Source organism: Centruroides vittatus, unplaced genomic scaffold (assembly GCF_030686945.1).
Source record: "Centruroides vittatus isolate TY-2023 unplaced genomic scaffold, ASM3068694v2 contig_1162, whole genome shotgun sequence".
Taxonomy (NCBI): Eukaryota; Metazoa; Arthropoda; class Arachnida; order Scorpiones; family Buthidae; genus Centruroides; species Centruroides vittatus.
This window is the reverse complement of record NW_027120748.1, coordinates 457,501-477,724: the sequence shown is the minus strand read 5'-3', so window position 1 is coordinate 477,724 and position 20,224 is coordinate 457,501. Positions and strand designations below refer to the sequence as shown.

Sequence of the window (20,224 nt, the reverse complement as noted above, 5' to 3'; positions counted from 1 at the left end):
TTCTATGACTTTAAAAATTTGTAGAAAATTAGCGAATTTTAATTTTTATCAAAAGGGAGGTTTCTTAAGTCTTTTGAAAAGGTTGCTTTAAGCGTATCAGCAGAAAAAATCTATAGTTATTCCTATCGTCAGTTGTTTGAGAAATTGTTTACAAACTGAGTCTTTCCGTACAAGTGATGTAGCCAGGACTTTCCTGAATTATTTAATTACATATATGGATCAATATTATAAAGATAATGATCCATGTCATTTTTAGCAGTGTCAGCAATGCTGAATCCAAGATTCAAAAATGCAAATTTTACCATAACAGGTGTAAGCAGAACCATGACTCAGATCTGGATTGCAAAGTTTGCAATCCAGAAAGATGAATGAATTGTTTTAGTTACATGAAACAAGAGATGCTAGTACCATTACAACAGGCTCTAGTATTTCTAATGATGTCGTGGAATTTCTACGATACTGTAGTCAATTCCAGTCGTAGGGTGGGAGTAAAAAATAACTCTAATACACTCTAATTTTTATTATTACAATTAATAATTTATAGTATTTGATTAAAATTCGTAAAATATTCAAGATTTTAAATTATATCAATACATCTTTCATAATACAGATTATTATCAATAGGAGTACAATTGGTTACATAAGTATCCACCAGATGTTTCCTACTTCCGTTTTAGTTCAATGACATTCGGTTACTTAGGAACGTGGAACTTGTGTATTAAATACGTCACGTCGTAACGCCCAGCAGCAGAGACGTAACAGTTTGTGTTCTGCACATCACTTGGAATAGGTGTGCTCCCCGGTGCAGACAATATATTTAGGATCAAAGCGAGTTGAGAGAAACCTGGAATCAGGTTTAGATGGAATCAGATTTTAAAGAATTTGTTCTGTTTGAAAATCAAATTTAATTAAAACAAAAGCAGAAATGTCGAATAGAGTCTTAAGAAAGCTTCATGGCGATAAAGATATCGTAGCTAGTTTAGGGGTCGAAGGAATGAGCGAATCAGATGATGGAGGCAGTCAAGCTAGTGGAATTGTCAAGAAGCAATTAGCTGCGAATCGATTCGAATTGGTGAGAATATTAAACTAAATCAGAAATATAATTATTGAAATTGACGAATATCTTTTTATTATAAATTTAAAATAATAAAACGATTACATAAAATTCATTCATATTCAGGTTACAGATGGGGATTTTCCCATCAGGCTGATTAAACGTGTTAATCATCACCACGTTTAATTGTTATTTACGATGATCGTAATGAAAAGCGAAATTAAATGCGACGTGACAGCAGAAAAGGAAAAATTCCGTACAATAATTGCAATACATTTTATATGTAAAAAGAGTTTTTATAGATTTAGTAAGTTCATCTCAATGAAAATCAATATCATTTCATTGACATTTCCATCATCTAGTGGACAAGATCATTGAATTTAAGCTTTAAAATTTGTAATTAAACCATCAACAGATTATCTTGTTATCATTGAGTATAAACAGAATAATTGCTTAAACAAAATACATATAAGAGAAATTAAATATTACATACCATAGATATTGCACTGATGCTATCAAACAGTAAACATTCTTTACATCTGTTCTAAATGTTAAATGTTCCATTTTTAGTATTAGTTTTCTCATAGCATCAATAATATAAAAATATCCAGCAACTGGATATTTTTATATTATTTTTGAGTGTACTAAAATATATAAATAATATTTTGAGAATAAGAAGTACAGTACATCCTGTTGATTGAAACAGTAATTAATTTTAAAGAAAGATATCTAAAACAATTAAAATGGAATTCATTTAATAAAGTTTAAAATGTTTTAACTAATTATTTAAAAATAAAATTTTAAAGGAAATGTTCTTTTTAATCTTGTGTTATAAACTGAGCTCCATTCTATCGAATGTAACATTATAGAATGTTAAATAAGCTGTTTAATTTATTTCAGAAGCAACTTTGGAGAAAACAAATGAATAATTTGATTTCTATTTTAACCTTATTTTGAACAACATAATCAATATATATATATCACTTGTAATTATCAGCTGCTCTGGTATAATTGTAATTAATTATAGATTTTGTTTAATTATATTAGCATATTTTATTAATTAATACTAGCAATCATCATCATTTATAGTAGTCATCATATATTAAGTTTTAAGAGTTCATTCTGATGTGTTTGTAATTTAATATCTTTCTGTTAACTTGATCTATATTAAGTAAACTATATCTAGATGAATAAAATAAAATTTTTCTGATTTAATGAAAAATTTGGCTTTGAAAAAATTAATTTGAAAATGAATGAATGCTGTTTTAAAGAGTTCAACTCATAAATATTTGAACTTGTTTATTATTATTGCATTTTATTGTTGAATCATTTCAAATAAACCAAATAAAATTATATAAAATTGATTTTATTTAAATTCTAGTATCACATTAAAACTTCATTAATGTTAAATTATGATTTTCATAAAGCCCTTGATATTTTACATGGATATCAATTTGTAATAATGTTCATTTAATTAAATACAGTTGAGTCCAATCATTCTTAGAATCATTGCATCATGCTTCCTTATCCAGATTGATCCCTTACCTGAAGTAACAAAATTACCCAGGGGTGGTTAATAACTGAATAGTTATTTTCTTGTTTTTACGTCTTAAGAGCTCTATGTAACTTAGAGCTCCTGTAACAACACACTCAAAAAACATTAAAATTCATTATCACATAATTTTAGTGTATTTACATATTGATTTCATTTCTTATATCAACAGTTTTATTGTTTTATTGAATAATCAGTAAACTTAGTATATTTATGATGAAAGTAGTGTTGGTTATCACCCACACTACTTTCATTTCTTCCTAGAAATATAGTAGGAGATCTAGTTGAAAATATGTGAATATCTTTGCTCCAAAATTTCTGAATGCTCACTAATGGGATATGCAGTATAAAAACAAATAAGTACTTATAGTAAGGTCACACAATTTCCAAAATTTGATTGCTAATCACTTTGTCTTGTCCCCTTGAAATGAGGATTTATACGATTTCTACTGTTTGTTCATGTATGTTTTGATACCTTTTTAATATGACCAATAAAATCATGTGTCCAATAAAACCTGTTCCTTATGATTCTGTAAGAAATCTTTTTGACTGTCCTTGCATTAGAAAACTGACCAATAGCAGTTTTGCCAAATTCAATAAATACCATAATGTAGAGTGTTTTGTCTCTTTGTGTCCATGTATTGTAAGATTGAAGATAAACCCTTATAAATCTTTCTTAGAGTAGTGCTCTCTTATATGAACTGCTGCTCTAAAAATCTAACCAATATGGTTCATTTAAACGGACTGCTCTACTAACTAGTGATATGTTAATAGGCATCTTCTAATATAAAGCATGGAGAAAATTGAGAAGGGGGAGCTCTTTAAAGCAAACTGCTACTTAACCTGGTGTTCTGTTAAGTAGACTTGATTGTACTTCCTAAGATGATAAAGATTAGATATTTGCTGTTTTCTTCATAATTTTCACCTGAGTAATTATGAGGATAGTATATTAGGTCTAAATTTTAACTTATTATTTTGTTTTCAATATGATGATTATTATTTTGATCCTATCTAAATTTTAATTTTTAATATTGCTATATTGCTCAGAGATGTCATTGCTATTATAATAATAAATTATGAAGGAAGATAAACATAAGCTAGAAATTTTTAATGCTGTTATAAGCTTTATGATGCCATTTCCATAAGAAAAGTGTAATATGTTCAATGAATATACAAAATTGAACAATTTATGATGGATGATGATCTTTATTTCAGATTATTTGATAAACAGTCACAAGATAATACCATACTTCAAAAATTATAAGAGCATCAAAACTTGAGTGTTTGTTTTTTCAACTACTATTTATCATATTTTGTGTACTATGGAATAATACTTTCAATAAAGAAAATACATGAAATTAAATATTTAAAAAGCAAGTTAATAGTATTATCGTATATTTTGTCTCACAATATTGACAGCTTTGTTTTGGCATAAATTTTCATATTTTTTCTAATCAATTATCAGGTATTAGCCTTTCTTAAATTGCTTTTGTTTTGTTTATTAGGTTTTTAGTAATTATATTAAGCAAAAAACTTAGTTAATAAGAAGAATGAATCTTAACTCAAAACAGCAATCTTTAAAATTTCAATATAAAAAAAATTTTAGAATGTAAACCAAGGGATTTTCAGTATATAAGAGAATACCTCTTATATACTGAAAATCCTGGTGTCAAAGAATAGAAAATGCTTTTAGAATATAGTTAAAATATTACATAAATTATTTTTATTTTTATTTGTTTTCAAATTCTCCAAAAAAAAAGTAATGATACTTATGTTTTCTGAAGAATGCTGAATATTAAATTGGGCTGTGATATAAATTGTTATAAATTTTTTGAGGATTGATTTATTTTCTATTTATTTCTAAATTATCATTTAAATTTATGCTTCTTAAGATTTTATTATTTTTGCTTTAGTTAAATTGTTATTAGTAGTATAATGTTCAAGTAAAATCATATGTTAAACACTATATATATTTAGTTTTGTTATTGTATAATTAGATTAATGTTCTAGCAGTTAATGAAAGATTTTTTTTTTTTTAATTTTAAGTAAAATTCAAATTTTAAACATTCTTAAAATATTTGGAATTAATATACTTTGAAATAAATTTTAACAAAAGAATAAATATACAAATTAAATTTTGGAATTAAACCATTAAAAGTTTATTTATTATTTACTATATATTGCAAAATTAAGCTTTTAAACAAAGTTTAATTTTATGATATGTGACATGTATGCATGAGTAGCCTACGTAATATATAATATAAGATGTCTGAAAATGTCTACTGATATGCTATCATTGCTGTTATAACATCAGTAGACATTAACTGTTTTATCTCTTGACAAATATTCATAAGCACAATCTTGGTTACTGTTTTAATTACTTTTTGGTTACTATTCAATATCATAGGTCATAGAGTTGCATTATCAGTAATTTTTCTATTTGAAATCATTTATTATAGGTTTTTCCTCTTTTATTCATATTTTTCTTGTGTAACTCTTCTCATCAGTTTGTTGTTTCACATGCTTTTATTTATTTAGCAAATATAGATTGTTTTGAGATTTTATAGGATGATATTGCTATTCAGTGTTTTTTACTTACAGATTATAAGCAATAAGAATAAAATTAAAAATTTTACTAATGAAATAAAAAAGAGAAGAATCTTGATGATAAAAAAATTGATTTTTTTAAAATAAAAACCTATTTTATAGCTGGTGATGTTAAATGAAAATGAGTGTAATAATGTATATTTTAGCTTACACAAACTATCTGAGTAACATATGCTATACAGTAATAGATAAGTATCTTTATAGAAGATAATAAATTAGTATTGTTATTTGTAAAGTCAAGGAATGCAAATTCTGCTAGGAACTTTTGACTAGAATTTTTGAAATGAACACCTTAAGCAGACAATAAAGATTAATAACTAGATTACTTTATTTACAATAGAGTATAAAAATCATACATAATATAATCATAGAATTTTATCATAAATTATAAGAAAAATATTGAAAATATAATAATTTTGAATAGAAATTTACTTTAAAAACAAATCTTAGAGCTTGATTCTTACTCAAAACACTAAATAAATATTTCTATTATTAAATTTTTGCTTAACTATAACGGTTATATTTGTATAACATCTGAAATAATTTACAGGGTTAGAAAAAAAAAGTGGTGGAAATGTTGTTGCTGGACTTTCCTGGCATTCTTTGTTTTTATCCCTAATAATTGTTACCATTATCTTTAAGCAGGGCCTGCCTGTGGTTGGTCCGAACAGTGGGACCACACAAGACCCTGCAATCCTGCGTGATTGAACTCTTGCAAAATTTAAAAATTGATTATTTCATTATTTGCTAAATTAACTAACTTTTGCTAATCTATTTAACGGATAGTATGTTTACCATTAAAATATTATTTTGTTCAAAACTGCTATTTTTTTTTTTATTAAAAGGCCCAGTACAATAACCTTGCACCAGGTCCTGCTATTTGTCAGGCCGGCCTGCCTTTAAGTCTTCAGATTTACATAAAATTACTAATACAAATGATTGTGTAAAATGGAGGTCATTTAACTGTTTTTAAAATATTACCCTCTCCACCTGTTCAATGTGTAAAAATCTAGTTTTGATGAAAATTATGATTAGTAACAAAAAAATTTCATTAAAAAAAAAATAGTCTTTATATTTTTACTCTGGACCTGGGGTTGGAAAACTATCAATTTCTTAAAACTATTTTATTAAAATATACATATTGAAAAACATTAGAACTAAATTTGGTTTATTCTATCAAAAGTTATTTAAAAAAAAACATTAAAAAATCTTAATAGGGAGAGTGGGAGTGGGAGAAATTTTTGAAACAAATATGTTTGGTTTTTGGTAAGCTAAAATAAATTACAAAATAATTTGATATTAGAGCCTGAGGACATATGGCATTGGTTGGCTTTTAGTATTATAATTTTAGTATTATAGTATTATTTAGGCTGTATTGGGTTTTAGTGGAGTTGTTTGGTACACTAAAAATTTACACAATTAAAAATATTTCATAACCTATCCCCTTAATATCTTCTAAACCAATGGTCCAATCTGATTTTCCTGAAAGTTTCTATAAATATTTCCCCTTTATACAAAATCTTCTCTGCAAAATTTCAGAAATTTTGACAAAAGACAGAGGAGCTGTTAAGCTACAAAGTGGGTGAAAAAAGTTATGCCCCAAACACACTAATGTCTAAACATACAGAAAAACCCCAACTTTTTTGCATTTCTGCCATTTCATGGTTTTTAGTCCAAAAATATAACAATTATGGGGATCATTTTTTGACTGATTGCCATATTTGTCCTCTGTTATGTAAACCAGAAAGTAAAATGCTTACAAATTTTATGTAATGGGAAATCTGTTTGATGATAATTTTTCTATCTGAGATTTATAATTAGTAGCCTTTAAGACTTTACACAACAGTTTTAGGACTCTGACACACTATATATACAAAATTTTGAAATCTATCAAATATTTTTTATAATTACAAAGTATTATGACAATACAAATAATCTAATTATGACAATACAAAGTATTGTCACATGGATCACATATTTGCCATCACTGGCAAATATAGGTGACCCTCTCCTCATGCTTTGAGATAAAAACAATTTCAATTTCACTTATTTTTGTTAGACAATGTTCTTTCTATTGTGCTATTTTTTCATATGGAGATCTGAAAAATGTTTTATATGTAAGAAAATAATGATGAAAATGAATATATAACAAGATAATAGTTTCCTTTTGTACAATAAATTTTTATTATTTATTTTAAAATATAAAGTTAATTGTAATCTTGACATTGATTTAAAAATAATAGCAACAAAATTATTAAGGCCTAATAAATTACCAAGGAAGCTATTTTTTGATAATTCTCAGTTTTGACTTAAAAATTTTATAAACAATGCTCAACTGTCGTATATGTTGTCAGTCAGTGGAATCTGTTCTTATTACGGAAGACAGAGATCATGATGCTAATAAATGTTCCTGCATCTTAGTTTGAAATAACATGTTTTAAGGGAATTTGTCTTAAATATAAATCTTATAAATAAGAGTTTAAATACAATATAATGTTAATCAAATCTAGATTAGTAAAAGTAAATTGCAAAAATTTATTTTTAATTTTTCAATGTTATCGTATCTGTTGAGTAATTATGAGATTTTTTTCATGAAATAATAATTAATATTTTTAATTTTAAATGTGTTTTAAATAAAATATATTTAAATTAGAATTATATTTTAATATATATGAAAAAATATATCAGTATATTAGGCTTTTGGAAAATTTGATAATAGTCATTTTATAAAGAATTATTTTTGGAAATGTGTGAACTTAGTTTTTTCAGTGACTTCTTATGTATGATTGCTGTAAAATTATATTTTATAAATATCCAAGTTGAAAGATTATGAGAACTTTGTAAGTGGATTTAAAATTATTTGATTTAGAACTTTTCTGTTTTGATTTATCATAATTTTATATTAACCCAATAGATATCCAGCAAATTTAGAACTTTGTAATTATCCTATAAGACAGTGTAATTTTCCACATGTAAGAAAATAATGATGAAAATGAATATATAACAAGATAATTTATTACATACCAGATATAACAAGTTATGTTCTTTAGAAAACTATAACAAAATAGATTTTTAAAAATTTCATAATTATTTTGTTTGTGCAATTTTCTCTTCTATTTTATTTTTAGAATGAAGTAAAAAATTCAAATATGAAAATTACCTAATATTACTAAATTCATCTAAAACATTATGACCACCTTATCAATACAACAAACCATTTACACAGACAGAGTGACATGTGTCAAGGCCATTAAATGGGTTATAACAGCTGACAACAAAGCTGCACAAACAATAGTCATTACAGTGTGCAAATGAGTAGATTGGCAGATTTATCTGACTTGAACAAAAAGTCCAAATTGTGATTATCAGATGCTTTGGTGTTAAACTGCAAAACATCTCCAAAACAGCAAGACTTGTGGCTCTTTGCATTCATAAATTTGTCAGTGTCAAAGGTGACACAAACATGGGGGAACAACAAACTGTCAGCAAGACACAGGCTATCATGTTTTGGCAAAACAACAAAAGGTCTAAAGCATAGGTTGAGAGTACATCTGCAAAAGAGTTGATGCACTCTCCAGCCAAGCTGGAGTTTGTTTATCCCTGTTTCAATTGGTAGGAAACCAGTTCTCTCTGACTTCACTGATGACTAACTGATAGTGATTATCTCATATGTTTGCTTGATATGGGATGGAGAATCTTATTCTTTGTGTTAAGAATTATCCTCTTGACAAGTCTGATCCTGTAATATCTTATGAGACATTTAATAATTTCCATATCTAAAGGTTGCAGAACAGAGGTTCAACTTGCTGAAAAATAGATTCTCCACAGTTCTCCCTTCTTCAAAAATGAGAGATGATTATGAGCTACACTATTGTCCATTGGATCCATTGGAAAGATATAGTTCCAATCATCTAGATCAGACCTGGCCAACCTAAATTGGTTTGTGGGCCACTTTGATCACACATAATATTACACTGGGCCACAATTTAGGCAAACATGCTTTTAAAAAGTAAAACAAATACAAAATGAATACAATATTATTGTTACACCAAGAGTTTGTACTCGCACTTGTGCATTATAACAGTGACACATGCAAATTTTCATTTATTTAATTGTTTTGATATACACACTGGGAAACAAAAGTTTTAATAGATATATAATATCGCTTAGCGGGCCACATGCGGGCTGCGGGTTGGCCGGGCCTGATCTAGATCTTTTACTTGTTGTAAACTAAATTTTTCCATACTTTATATGTAAATTTGTCATTAAAAAGTATTGACTTTAACAAATCAATATTTTTAGTCATAAAAACAGAAAATTTTATAATAAAAACACGGTGCTTTTGCTTAAACACAGTATGCTTAAGAAAGCCTTTATTTTGGCAAAAGTATTAATTTTTATGTTGTAATTATTTAATTAAGAAAAATGACATCTATTCCAAGTGTACATTAATATATGTTAATTTTCAGTTAAAATCTTAAGTAAAACTATTTTCATCTTGTTTAATATGATATTAAGCAAAACAACTTTGACATTGCAATATATTAAATATGAGTTACTAGTGAAATAAAGCTCAGATTTATATAGATGTGTATTTCATGTGATGAAAATATTTACTATTATTGGCTTCTAACTTATTTTATTCTTAGACATGTCCTGCAATATTTCATTAAAATTTAATTTTATATAAACTGAGGCTTTAATTTCATTAAAAATTGCCGGGACGATTTCATATTTAGAAAAGAAAAATATATTTCTTATTAGACTATACAATACATGAGTCCATTTCTATTGGTCCCTTCACACGCTTTCATAGAGCTTTTAATGTAATAATTTATTTTTAAAGATTATGTAAGCCACCGCTAGAGGACTTTTAACTTTTTTTAACATTTGTTGGCGGACAGTAGCCTCAAATAAAAGGACGGTTCCGCCGTAGACTAGTTAATACCTCTATGAAAGCGTGTGAAGGGACCGATAGAAATGGACTCATGTATTTTATAGTCTAGTAAGAAATATATTTTTCTTTTCTAAATATGAGGCTTTAATTCTTTGATTGTTTATGAATTTCTGCATCAGACTGTTGAGTTAGCTGCTTTTTGAAAGAAGTATCTGGATATTATATACAGTATTATTTTGTTTAAAAATTGTATTTATTTAGAGAACCAATTTTGAGAATTTTAAATTTTTTCTTAGAGAGTAATATATAACATGTCAGAGAAGATCACATATCTGAAATGTCTTCTCTGTGTTGAACAAATATATAAAACTGAAACCATCCATAATACATACTGTTTGATAATTAATAGTTTATCTGTGCATAGCAATGACTTTATATGAGAACTGTATATAACTGAATTTATATATAAAATTTTTTATTCAAGTATGAGATCTGATAGCTTATATTTCTATACCTGCACAAATTTCATTGATTTTAATAGTATTTTAACATTGAATCAGAAATTACTTGCAACATATTTTCTATTACATTTCATTTATTCATATCTATTCACAAATTTTTTTTTTTTCAAATTCTAAATATAGTTATAATGTAGAAATTTTTTATTAAACTTCCTGAAACAAATGTTTAACTAAACCTGTAAACTCCAAGTTATAAAATTCAATTATAAATATAAACATAATAGGAATAATCTTTCTTTAATAAAGATTTAGCCTTAGAAATATTAAAATAATAACTTCTGTCCCTACATTATAATTAACTATGAATGTATATTTATTTTTAAAATATTTTTTTATACAAAGTGACTTTTCAATTATTCTGAACTTCATATATTTTAAATGTTGTATTAACTAGAATCATTTTTTTTAAATAAGTAATGAACTTGCTTTTTTAACTTTTTGAGATATAAAAATAATTTAGATACCGTAATATTTTTGATGATGATTAAGAATTACTTTTAGAATCAGAAGTATTTTAACTGCTTCATATTTCCATTATTTCAATATATAATAATTGATTTTCCGTAATTATTGTATATAAAAAATGTAATATTTTATTAAAATTTTAATAAGTTAAGAAAACATCTGCAATTTAATTCTAAACTGTTTATGTTAAAGTAAAATTTCTATTTTATCTGTTTCTATTTTCCATCTGAATTATCTAGTTAAATAGTGTGGAGCATTCATTATCTGATACAGAAGCTAAAGAAGATGATGATCGAGAAAATGAAGTTTCACAGGAGCAAGATAAAAATAAATTAGAAAAGCAAGATTCAATTCATAGCACAGATAGTCTAAAACGAAAGAAAAAGAAGAAGAAGAAAAAAATAAAGAGTCAGAGAAGTACAGAAGATAATCTTGATGATGCTGTAAGTTAATCTTATAACCTTTCTATAAATTATGAAATTTTTATTGCAATTATTTTTTAAAAATACAATTACATTATAAAACATGTGTTTTGATGACTTTCAAAAGTATATTATGTAAAATTAAAATAGAATTTTTTTTATGTTTATTATTGAAGAAATTAAAGGGGAAAAATATAATTTCCATGAATTAAAGTGAACCTGCTATTAATGTTTTTAAAAAATTTCAAAACTTTCTTTCTGTAAAGTTAAATTTATTTTTCAGAGAAGTCATTAATTTAAAATCATTTAGTTTAATTAGAAAATATCAGAAAAATAAAAGATGAATTAATGTTGAACAGTAAACTTTCTAAGAACAATTATTATTGTAAAAGTATAAACTCAATTTATTTTTATCTCAATTAAATATTGTGTTTTAGAAAGGAATTAAAAATTTATAGCTATTTTCACTATATTAATAATAATTTTATCATGCTCAGAAAGCTTATACTTAATACTAATGTATTGGTGTTTGTTACTAAACATTTTTTAACTTATATTGTATAAAATAACCTATGCATTTGTCTGACATAAATATTTAAAGTTTGAATTAAAATGTTTTATTTCCAAAGAATTGTGACTTGTTTTTCCTTTGTTAAATTCTAACCTGTGCTGAATACTGCAACTTTATCAAAGTTTCAGCAACATACATTGCAATTTTTGATGCAGTCTTGCTTCAGAGTTTTCCCTGTAATTGGGAGAGGATTGCATAAATCCTTTGTTAGGAGGATTGCATTTGACTACGGTTGCATGCAGTCACGACAAATCAGCCAATGATAATCTAGTATTAACTCACACTGTTTGATGTCATCCTTTGTTGAAGACAAAATGAAAACAAACTATGACTGTATCCTCTTCATTTTTCTCATTAATTAAAAACATTAAAATAATTGCTGCTACTTTTTGTTCTTTTAATTGGTTTTGACTCTAATGTGTACTGCCACAAGAAGTATGACTGTGGAACTGCAATGTCAAAATGTAAACACAGGTTATTACTCAGATGTGTAATATAAGTTGTACATAGTATCTTTAATTTTTGCATGTGACAGCAAATTGCATATGCAACTTTTAACAATACTCACCTTTCGTTCCAAAAATATTGCAGCATGTTTCAAGCATGTAAAAAATAATAGATTCACAGCTTGAATCACACTAAAATACTTTATTTCTTCTGAATGTTTTTGAAATCCTGCAGTTTTATCTTCAACAGTTTTACAAGGAAATATATAATACATATTACATTAAACTTTTTAAGACAGTTCATATGTCATATCTCAGAGCAGAAAAGAAAAACTTGATTCAAAATGTTATAAGTTATTTTTGGGTTATAATAATAATAATAATTAAATTAGTAAATTTAGTAAGAACAATATAGTGTTTTCCTGAAGGCATTTAATTAATTTAGAAATTTTGAAAGGAAAGATTGATCCAAAGTAAAACTGAAACCTGCAACAGGTGCTTACTATGTAGCTGTGTTACCAATTACATTGTCCAGAAAGTATGAGTTGCTTATTTTAGTTTCACTTTGAGTTGATTTTCCAGATTTTCTAAATAAAGAAATTAATTTCTAATCACTAATCTTATTACAAGATGATGGCAAACTACTCTACCTCTACATCAAATTCATTAGTTTACTCATTCTTATTATCGTCCAAAATATTAAGTTAGTTCATAAATTGATTTGTTTTTATAAAATTGTTTAATAAGAATAAAAATTTTAATATTTTGCAATGTATGAATTATCTTGACAAGCTGTATAATTTAATGCAGATATATTGTTGTATATGAGGTCTGTTCGAAAAATAACTGAACTTTATTTTTTTAAGTTTTACTTTTTAAGTTACAGATTATTGGTCCTTGTCCCCTTCAAAGTACTTCCCTCCCCTATTCACACATTTATCCCAGCAGTGTTTCCACTTTGCAAAGCAGTCCTGATAAGCTTGTTTTGGATTGTCTTTCAATGCCTGTGACAAACTTGTTTTAATGTCATCAATTGTGTGAAAACCAGGGCTGTGCAGTTGGAGTTGGGAAGAATTTCTGGCCAGAGGAGTTGGGAAAAATGTGTCAACTTTGACTCTGGCATTGTAAATTTAATTTAGTTTTTTTTTTATTTAAATGAAATAAAATTTATTTTATATTTAATAATTTTTTAAATGTTTTTGTGTTATGTTATAATTCATTTATTTTAAATACAAAATGCAACAATTCAATTTATTAAATATGTATCAGTAGTTTTCTTTAGTTTAGTAGTTAAATTATTTTGATTCAATTGAATTTGAATATTTTTAATTCATTTCTTTATTATCTCTGTTCTAAATAAGTACTCTATTTTTCTGAATGAGCCAGACTAATTGATCAAAGTATATATTTTTCTTTTCTGAACAAGGGGCTGAAGTAGCTAGATCACACACTTTAGTTAAACTAACTTTTCTGGAAAGGTGAAATTGAAGTGAAAAAGCTGTAGAATAAAGATTTGTATATGTAGAATTTTATCGCTCCCTGTTTTTCCTCTTATTAAATATTTGTTAAAAATTAATTTTTTTATACAAATAAATATTAATGTAAGTTAATGTTAAAAATACTAACTATAAAAGTATTTGGGTAAATGCCCAGTGCTCCTTTTAGAGTTCAGAGTAGGATAACCCCCTATGAGTGCTTCTGCCCCCCATAAAATGACTTGGTATTTAATATTGTCGGAGTTGGCATACTAAAATTATCAGGAGTTGAAGTCGAGTGTTTTTTTTTTACCAACTCTGCAGCCCTGGTCAAAATAGCGTCCTTTCAGCACTGATTTTAATTTTGGAAACAAGAAAAAAATCGCAATGAGACAGGTCCAACAAGTAGGGAGGCTAGGGAGGACAGTCATTTGATTTTTGGCACAAAGCTGGCAAATTGATAAGGCTGAGTGAGCAGGCATGTTGTCATGGTGAAAAACCATGAGTTGTCTCCCCACAACTCTGGTCTTTTTTTGTAAATTTTTTCATGCAATTGTTTGAAAACATCTGCATATTACTGATGATTGACTGAACTTGAAGCAGAAATTCAAAATGTACAACTCTGATTTTCTGAATGTGAGTGTTGTCGGTTCAGGTCAAAGGCTTTCCTGGTTGAGGGTCATCTTCAACTAATTGATGACCATTTTTGAATCGAGTAAACCATTTGTAACACTGCATATGACCTAGAGCATCACCTCCATAAGCTTGATTCAAAAGTTGAAATGTTTCTGAGTAAAAGTTTCCCCTCAAACTTCACATTGCATTGTTGCTCTCGTAAATTGCACATTGCAAAAATTGCCATAAACATTGAAACACCTTTCACTCAAAAAACAATAACGTAGGAACAAAATGAGATATCAACAATCCTAAAAAAGCAGCTTATTCAGTACGTTATCACAACATACTGTTGTCAACTTCACAACACTAGGACACACTGTTTATACCCAATTCAAAAAGATTGGTTATTTTTTGAACAGACCTTATGTTTTTTGTTTTCCTTGCTAAATATTGGTTGCAGAATCCCAGAACATTTAATAACAAATCATTGTGAGTTCAGCAACTCAAGCTCTAAATCTATTACTTCTTTATCATTTTGAGAAGTATTTAAAAAATTATTTGGATAAATTGCAAATTGTTTATGCTTCTATGATATTTAAATTTTCATGTATTTTTTCAAAATTTTCATACTACAATATTTATTGACATTATATTAAAGCTTAAATGCAATACATAAATTTTTTTTATAGGAAGATGAAGTTGAAGCAAGTGTTAGAGAAGTTAATAAAATACTTGGTGAACCAGAAAATATTGCTGTCAGCAATTCTGCTTCAGCTTCACCTTTGGAACAATCACCATTTTTACAAAAACTTCTTAATGTTGATCACAGAAATTTAAATCCTGATAATGAAATGAAAAAAATATTTGGTTCCAAAGTCATTCAAAATGAACAAAGGTAATTCTTCTTATCTTTAATTTCCATAATTTTCAATTTTAAGTTAATTTCTTTATTGATTTTATTTTAAAGAATTATAATAGATAATCTGCATTGCATGTAATCATGTAATATTAACTATATTTGGAAATAGGTTAGATAGACTAAGCAAATCACTAGAAAAGCAATCTTGTTAAGATAAAAATACATAAATTTACACGTAACTTTTGTGTTGTTATATAGAGTATATCCTACTGACTTGATAACATATGTAAACTGCTGAAACTGACTGAATTATCCATTGTTTGCTTCTTGATGGGAGTTGAATATCTTGGTTGGTTATGGATAAATTGATGTGCATATTCTTCCTTTTTCTCTTATCACTTCTGAACATTTAGTTTTCTTTCTTAATTTGGTAATTATTATCTGAGCCATTTCATAGTGTTCACGAATATCATTTAATTTTTGACATTTTAACATTAAATGGTAAGGTGATAAATCGTCGGAGTTACATAAAAAACATTTTTTAGTTGATAAGTTTATATAAGTATTGTTAACATAAAGCGAATATTTATTTAAACGGAGTTGTACTATAAGACGTTTTACATTCAAATTAACCAAATACAACATATATGTTTGAACAGATGGTATTTTATATATGTCTAAGTACCAAGGATGATATTTACTGCTGTATAGGGAGAGTTGATCTTTGTTTATGGATTGTGCTATAGCTGAGTTCAAAAGTAGTGAGTAACCTGTTTTCCAATCTTGAATGTTATCTTGAAATAATAGTTCTGATACTCCAAAAGAATTGAAGATAGTTTTAGTTTGTTATGCCATAGCTGTTTGTTTTTTTGAAGATTACTTTGCTTGATATTTTCGTGATATAGAGCAATCAAATTGTTGTCGCTATTGAATTTAAGTCTGTAATAAAATTTAATAATACATTTTAATATGAACGGGAAGGACCATATATGATTAGTTTCATGACGTAGTGCATATCCGGGTATTGTTCGTTCTAACTGAAATAATCTGCGTAGATAGTAAATATGAAAAAGTTCTAACTTATAGAGATGATCCAAGCTCCAAATGGGACTGGCATAGAAAATCATAGGATTAATAATCGAATTATAAAGTTTCATGTGTATTCTTAAGTCAGCAGTTTTCAATCTACTGCATAAAAACAAAAGATTATCGATTGCTTGTTTAATTTTATTGTTGAGTTTAGAAATATGCGATTTAAAGGTTAGATTCCAGTCAAAGTTAATTCCTAGGTAATTTATCTCATTAACAGTTTGTAGAAGGATATTGTCATGATAAATTTTTGTTTCGTTAACAGATATGTTACTGTTGTTCTGGAAGATAATTATTTTAGTTTTACTTGGATTAACTGCTAGATATTTAGACTTAAAATGCGAATTTAATTGATTAATTTTCCTTTGAAGAGAAATTTTTGTCGGTGCTACCAAAACCAAGTCATCAGCAAAGAGAATGTAATGGAATGCTTTAATGCCTATAACTATACCATCGTTTCCTTCAGAAAAAAGATAATCTATATCTTTCAAGTAAAAATTAAATAAATGTGGAGATAATTGATCTCCTTAAAGGATACCACGGGAATGCGTTAATGGTGGAAGAATATTTTTACCGTGCTTAATCTTTATTTTATAGTTTTGAAATAGTATTGATATTGTTCCTATAAATTGAGAACTAGCACCACTCTCCTTAAGTTTTTGTTGTAATAATGGAACATATACTGAAATAAATGCCTTTGTAATATCTATAAAGGCAACATACACTTTTCTAGGTTTTTTTAAGAGATATAATTGGATAATCATGAGCAAGGTAAATATTGCAAATTCGATGCCTTTATTTTTTTGTATAAGCAAATTGAAATTCTGCTTCTAACTAAGTGATTTTGATCCAATGTTGGAATTTTTTAGCAAGTATCGAGGTGAAACATTTTCTAAGGGTGGATAGCAAGGCTATAGGTCTATAGTTTTCTGGGGCCTTCTGGTCTCCCTTTTTGTAGATCATCGTCATAATAATGGAATTCCAAGATTTAGGATAGGACATTGTGCTGTACATAGCATTGAATAGTTTCAATAATTTTATTTTAGAATTCATTGGTAACATTTTTAAGAATTTGGTTGGTATGTTATCATCCCCAGGGGTAGTATTGTTTTTTGTTTTTTGAATTGCTTTGTCGAGTTCATTCATGGTCAAGTCAGAATTTTAAATAATTGTCATAGTAGTTAATATTTCTATCCATTGGAATTTTTAAATTATTTATAGTGAAGCTTTGATAGAATTTCTTCCAAGTTTTGAATTCTATACAAATGTTATTATCCCCTAGATTACTTTTGGTCGAAATTTTCGAATAGTATTCCAAAATATTTTACTATTATTATTACTATTTATTAAATTTGATTCAATTCTACAAAGGTAGTTTTTTTTTTTTTTTGTCTTAATTAAGTTATTGTAGATTCGTTTGGAATTTTTATAATTAATCAAATTTTCTTTATTAGGATTTTGCCTAAAAAATTTTAAATCTTGTTGCTTCCGCAGTTTTTCTTTGTAACAGTCGAAATCATACCAGATTTTTTTATTTTTATTTTGCGGGTATTTATTATCCTTATTTAATATTATATAATCATTCATAATATTTATCATTATTTTGTATACCTCTTCACTGTTATAGTTAGTTACTTCTGGCATATTTTTAAAACGATTTTCAATGTCAGACTTATAATTGGCAAATTTGTACTTTATCTTGAAGTTGTTGTTATGAGAATTATTTGAATTCTTAAAAGGAAATAAAAGGAATTTTGCTATTGTAGGAAAATAATCTGAAATATCTAAGTTTGTAGTATGAAATTCTAAACAGCAATCTAAAAATGATTCAGAACAAATTGTCAAATCTATAGTTGAAGCACCAGTATTAGTCAAGCAGGTATATTCAGCTGGGATATCCTGTTGAATTCTACCATTAAGGAGAAACAATCTTTGATCCATTAACAATAAGGTTTTTACCCAGTCTGTTGGTTTGTTTGTCTTTCGATTGACGTTTGTTAGATATATAGAAATTAGCACCATTGTATTTTGAGTCTGTTAACTCACCAATCCTTGCATTAAAATCACCCATTACTATAGTGAGCGGAGAAATATAATTCCAAGTTTCTAATGTTTTGAAAGTATTTTTTAAAGTAATTAAATCATCAGGCGGAATATAAGCAATTAATAATGTTATTAGATTATTCGCTTTGTTTACAAAAGTAGGCTTCTGTAGTGAGATAAGAAGTAGCATATAGTTGTTGGATTTTTTTATATCAATTATTTTGCCAAAATTCTTTTTTATTAGGATGCATATACCTCTGCTTGGACGGCCTGGACCTGTAGGTTTTTGTGCTTGAACCGATTCCACTATAAAGTTATTGAAAAATTTTGTTTTATAGAACAGATTGGAAGTAATCCAAGTTTCGGTAATTGCTAAAATATCCGGTTCATATCTAACGCAAAAGTTGTTTATTAGTGAAGTTTTGTATTTTATTCCTTGGCCATTCCAATTAGTAATGGAAACCATTTGATTATCCTTTATGACTTTTTGTTGCATATTTTTTTGCTTATCGTGATATCAACTGTCTGTATTTATTTGATTACTATAAAGACGAAAATTATTTACATAAACCAATTTACTCAATTTTAGACTATGTGTTATTTTTTCTTGGTTTATCATTAATATATCATTACGGAGTTTAACTTGGTCTTTTTGTTTCCGCATTTCATGAAGTATTGGGAATAAATTCTTTCTTCTTATCCTTGAGTTTTTTGTCAAATCTGGGGATATTTGCATATCTTCCCATTCTTCTAGTGAATTTTTTTGTTGTTTCTTTTGAATAAAGGTGTAGAAAAATTTATCACGAAGCTGCTTATTACTGAACGTTATTCTTACTGTTATATTAGGTTGCATTGTTATTAAGTTTGTTTCTATTATATCAGTTTGGGTTATATCATGAATATTGAGTACATTAGTCATAAAGTTGTATACCTCTAACTTAGATATAGATTTCAAGATTGGATATTTGTATACAATTATTTTTTTATAATTATAATCATTAATTAAGGAGTCTATTTTGAATTGCATTAGTTCATTTTCATTTTTTTGGTTTTCTAGTTGTTGTTTTAAGTTTTTAATTTCTTCCTCCATATTTATCTGTCGTTCCTTAGTCTCACGTATAACTTGGTGGATTCATTCTACATCTTCTTTTATATAGGCCATTTTTGTTCTAACAATTTATCATTAGAAGAATTTATTAAATCTGATATTTCAGTCGATAGAAGTGCAGTTGTGGTGTCAAGTTGACTTGCCGAATTAGTTAAAAGACTTGAGTTAATATTAGATAACTCACCTGTTGAGCCCTGTGAATTCTGCTGACCAGGTTCCATGTTTTGATTCGAGAGTTCTTTTGTTTCTTCTTGTAAATCATTTTTCGGTTGTGTTCCGTAATCCGTAATGAGTTTGGAGCTTGAATTAATTTGGTAATTATTATTATGAGAGTACATGGCATCAGTGGAACTTTTTGCAATGGTTATACGAACAAAATTTCTAAAACAAAAGGGAAAAAATACTCAAATACTCAGATGAAATGAGTGCCATTGTGCTTTTACTGCCTGAAAATATGTTATGAATTATCTTGCATCCTTTATTTTGCTTTTTAATTT

The 20,224-nt window shown here is 27.0% G+C and overlaps 1 protein-coding gene across 2 annotated transcripts in view; it reads left to right on the top strand.

Annotated features, from left to right (window-relative positions):
• Window positions 1-655: 655 nt before the first annotated feature.
• Window positions 656-20,224, top strand: part of Nulp1 (Nuclear localized protein 1) — a 39,596-nt gene continuing 20,027 nt past the window's right edge. For both annotated transcript variants that reach the window (XM_067277374.1, XM_067277364.1), the window contains exons 1-3: window positions 656-1,072; window positions 11,336-11,539; window positions 15,318-15,523. In XM_067277374.1, the coding sequence (XP_067133475.1) occupies window positions 926-1,072; window positions 11,336-11,539; window positions 15,318-15,523 (557 nt within the window). In that variant the 5' untranslated portion in view covers window positions 656-925. The remainder of the gene's footprint in view (window positions 1,073-11,335; window positions 11,540-15,317; window positions 15,524-20,224) is intronic.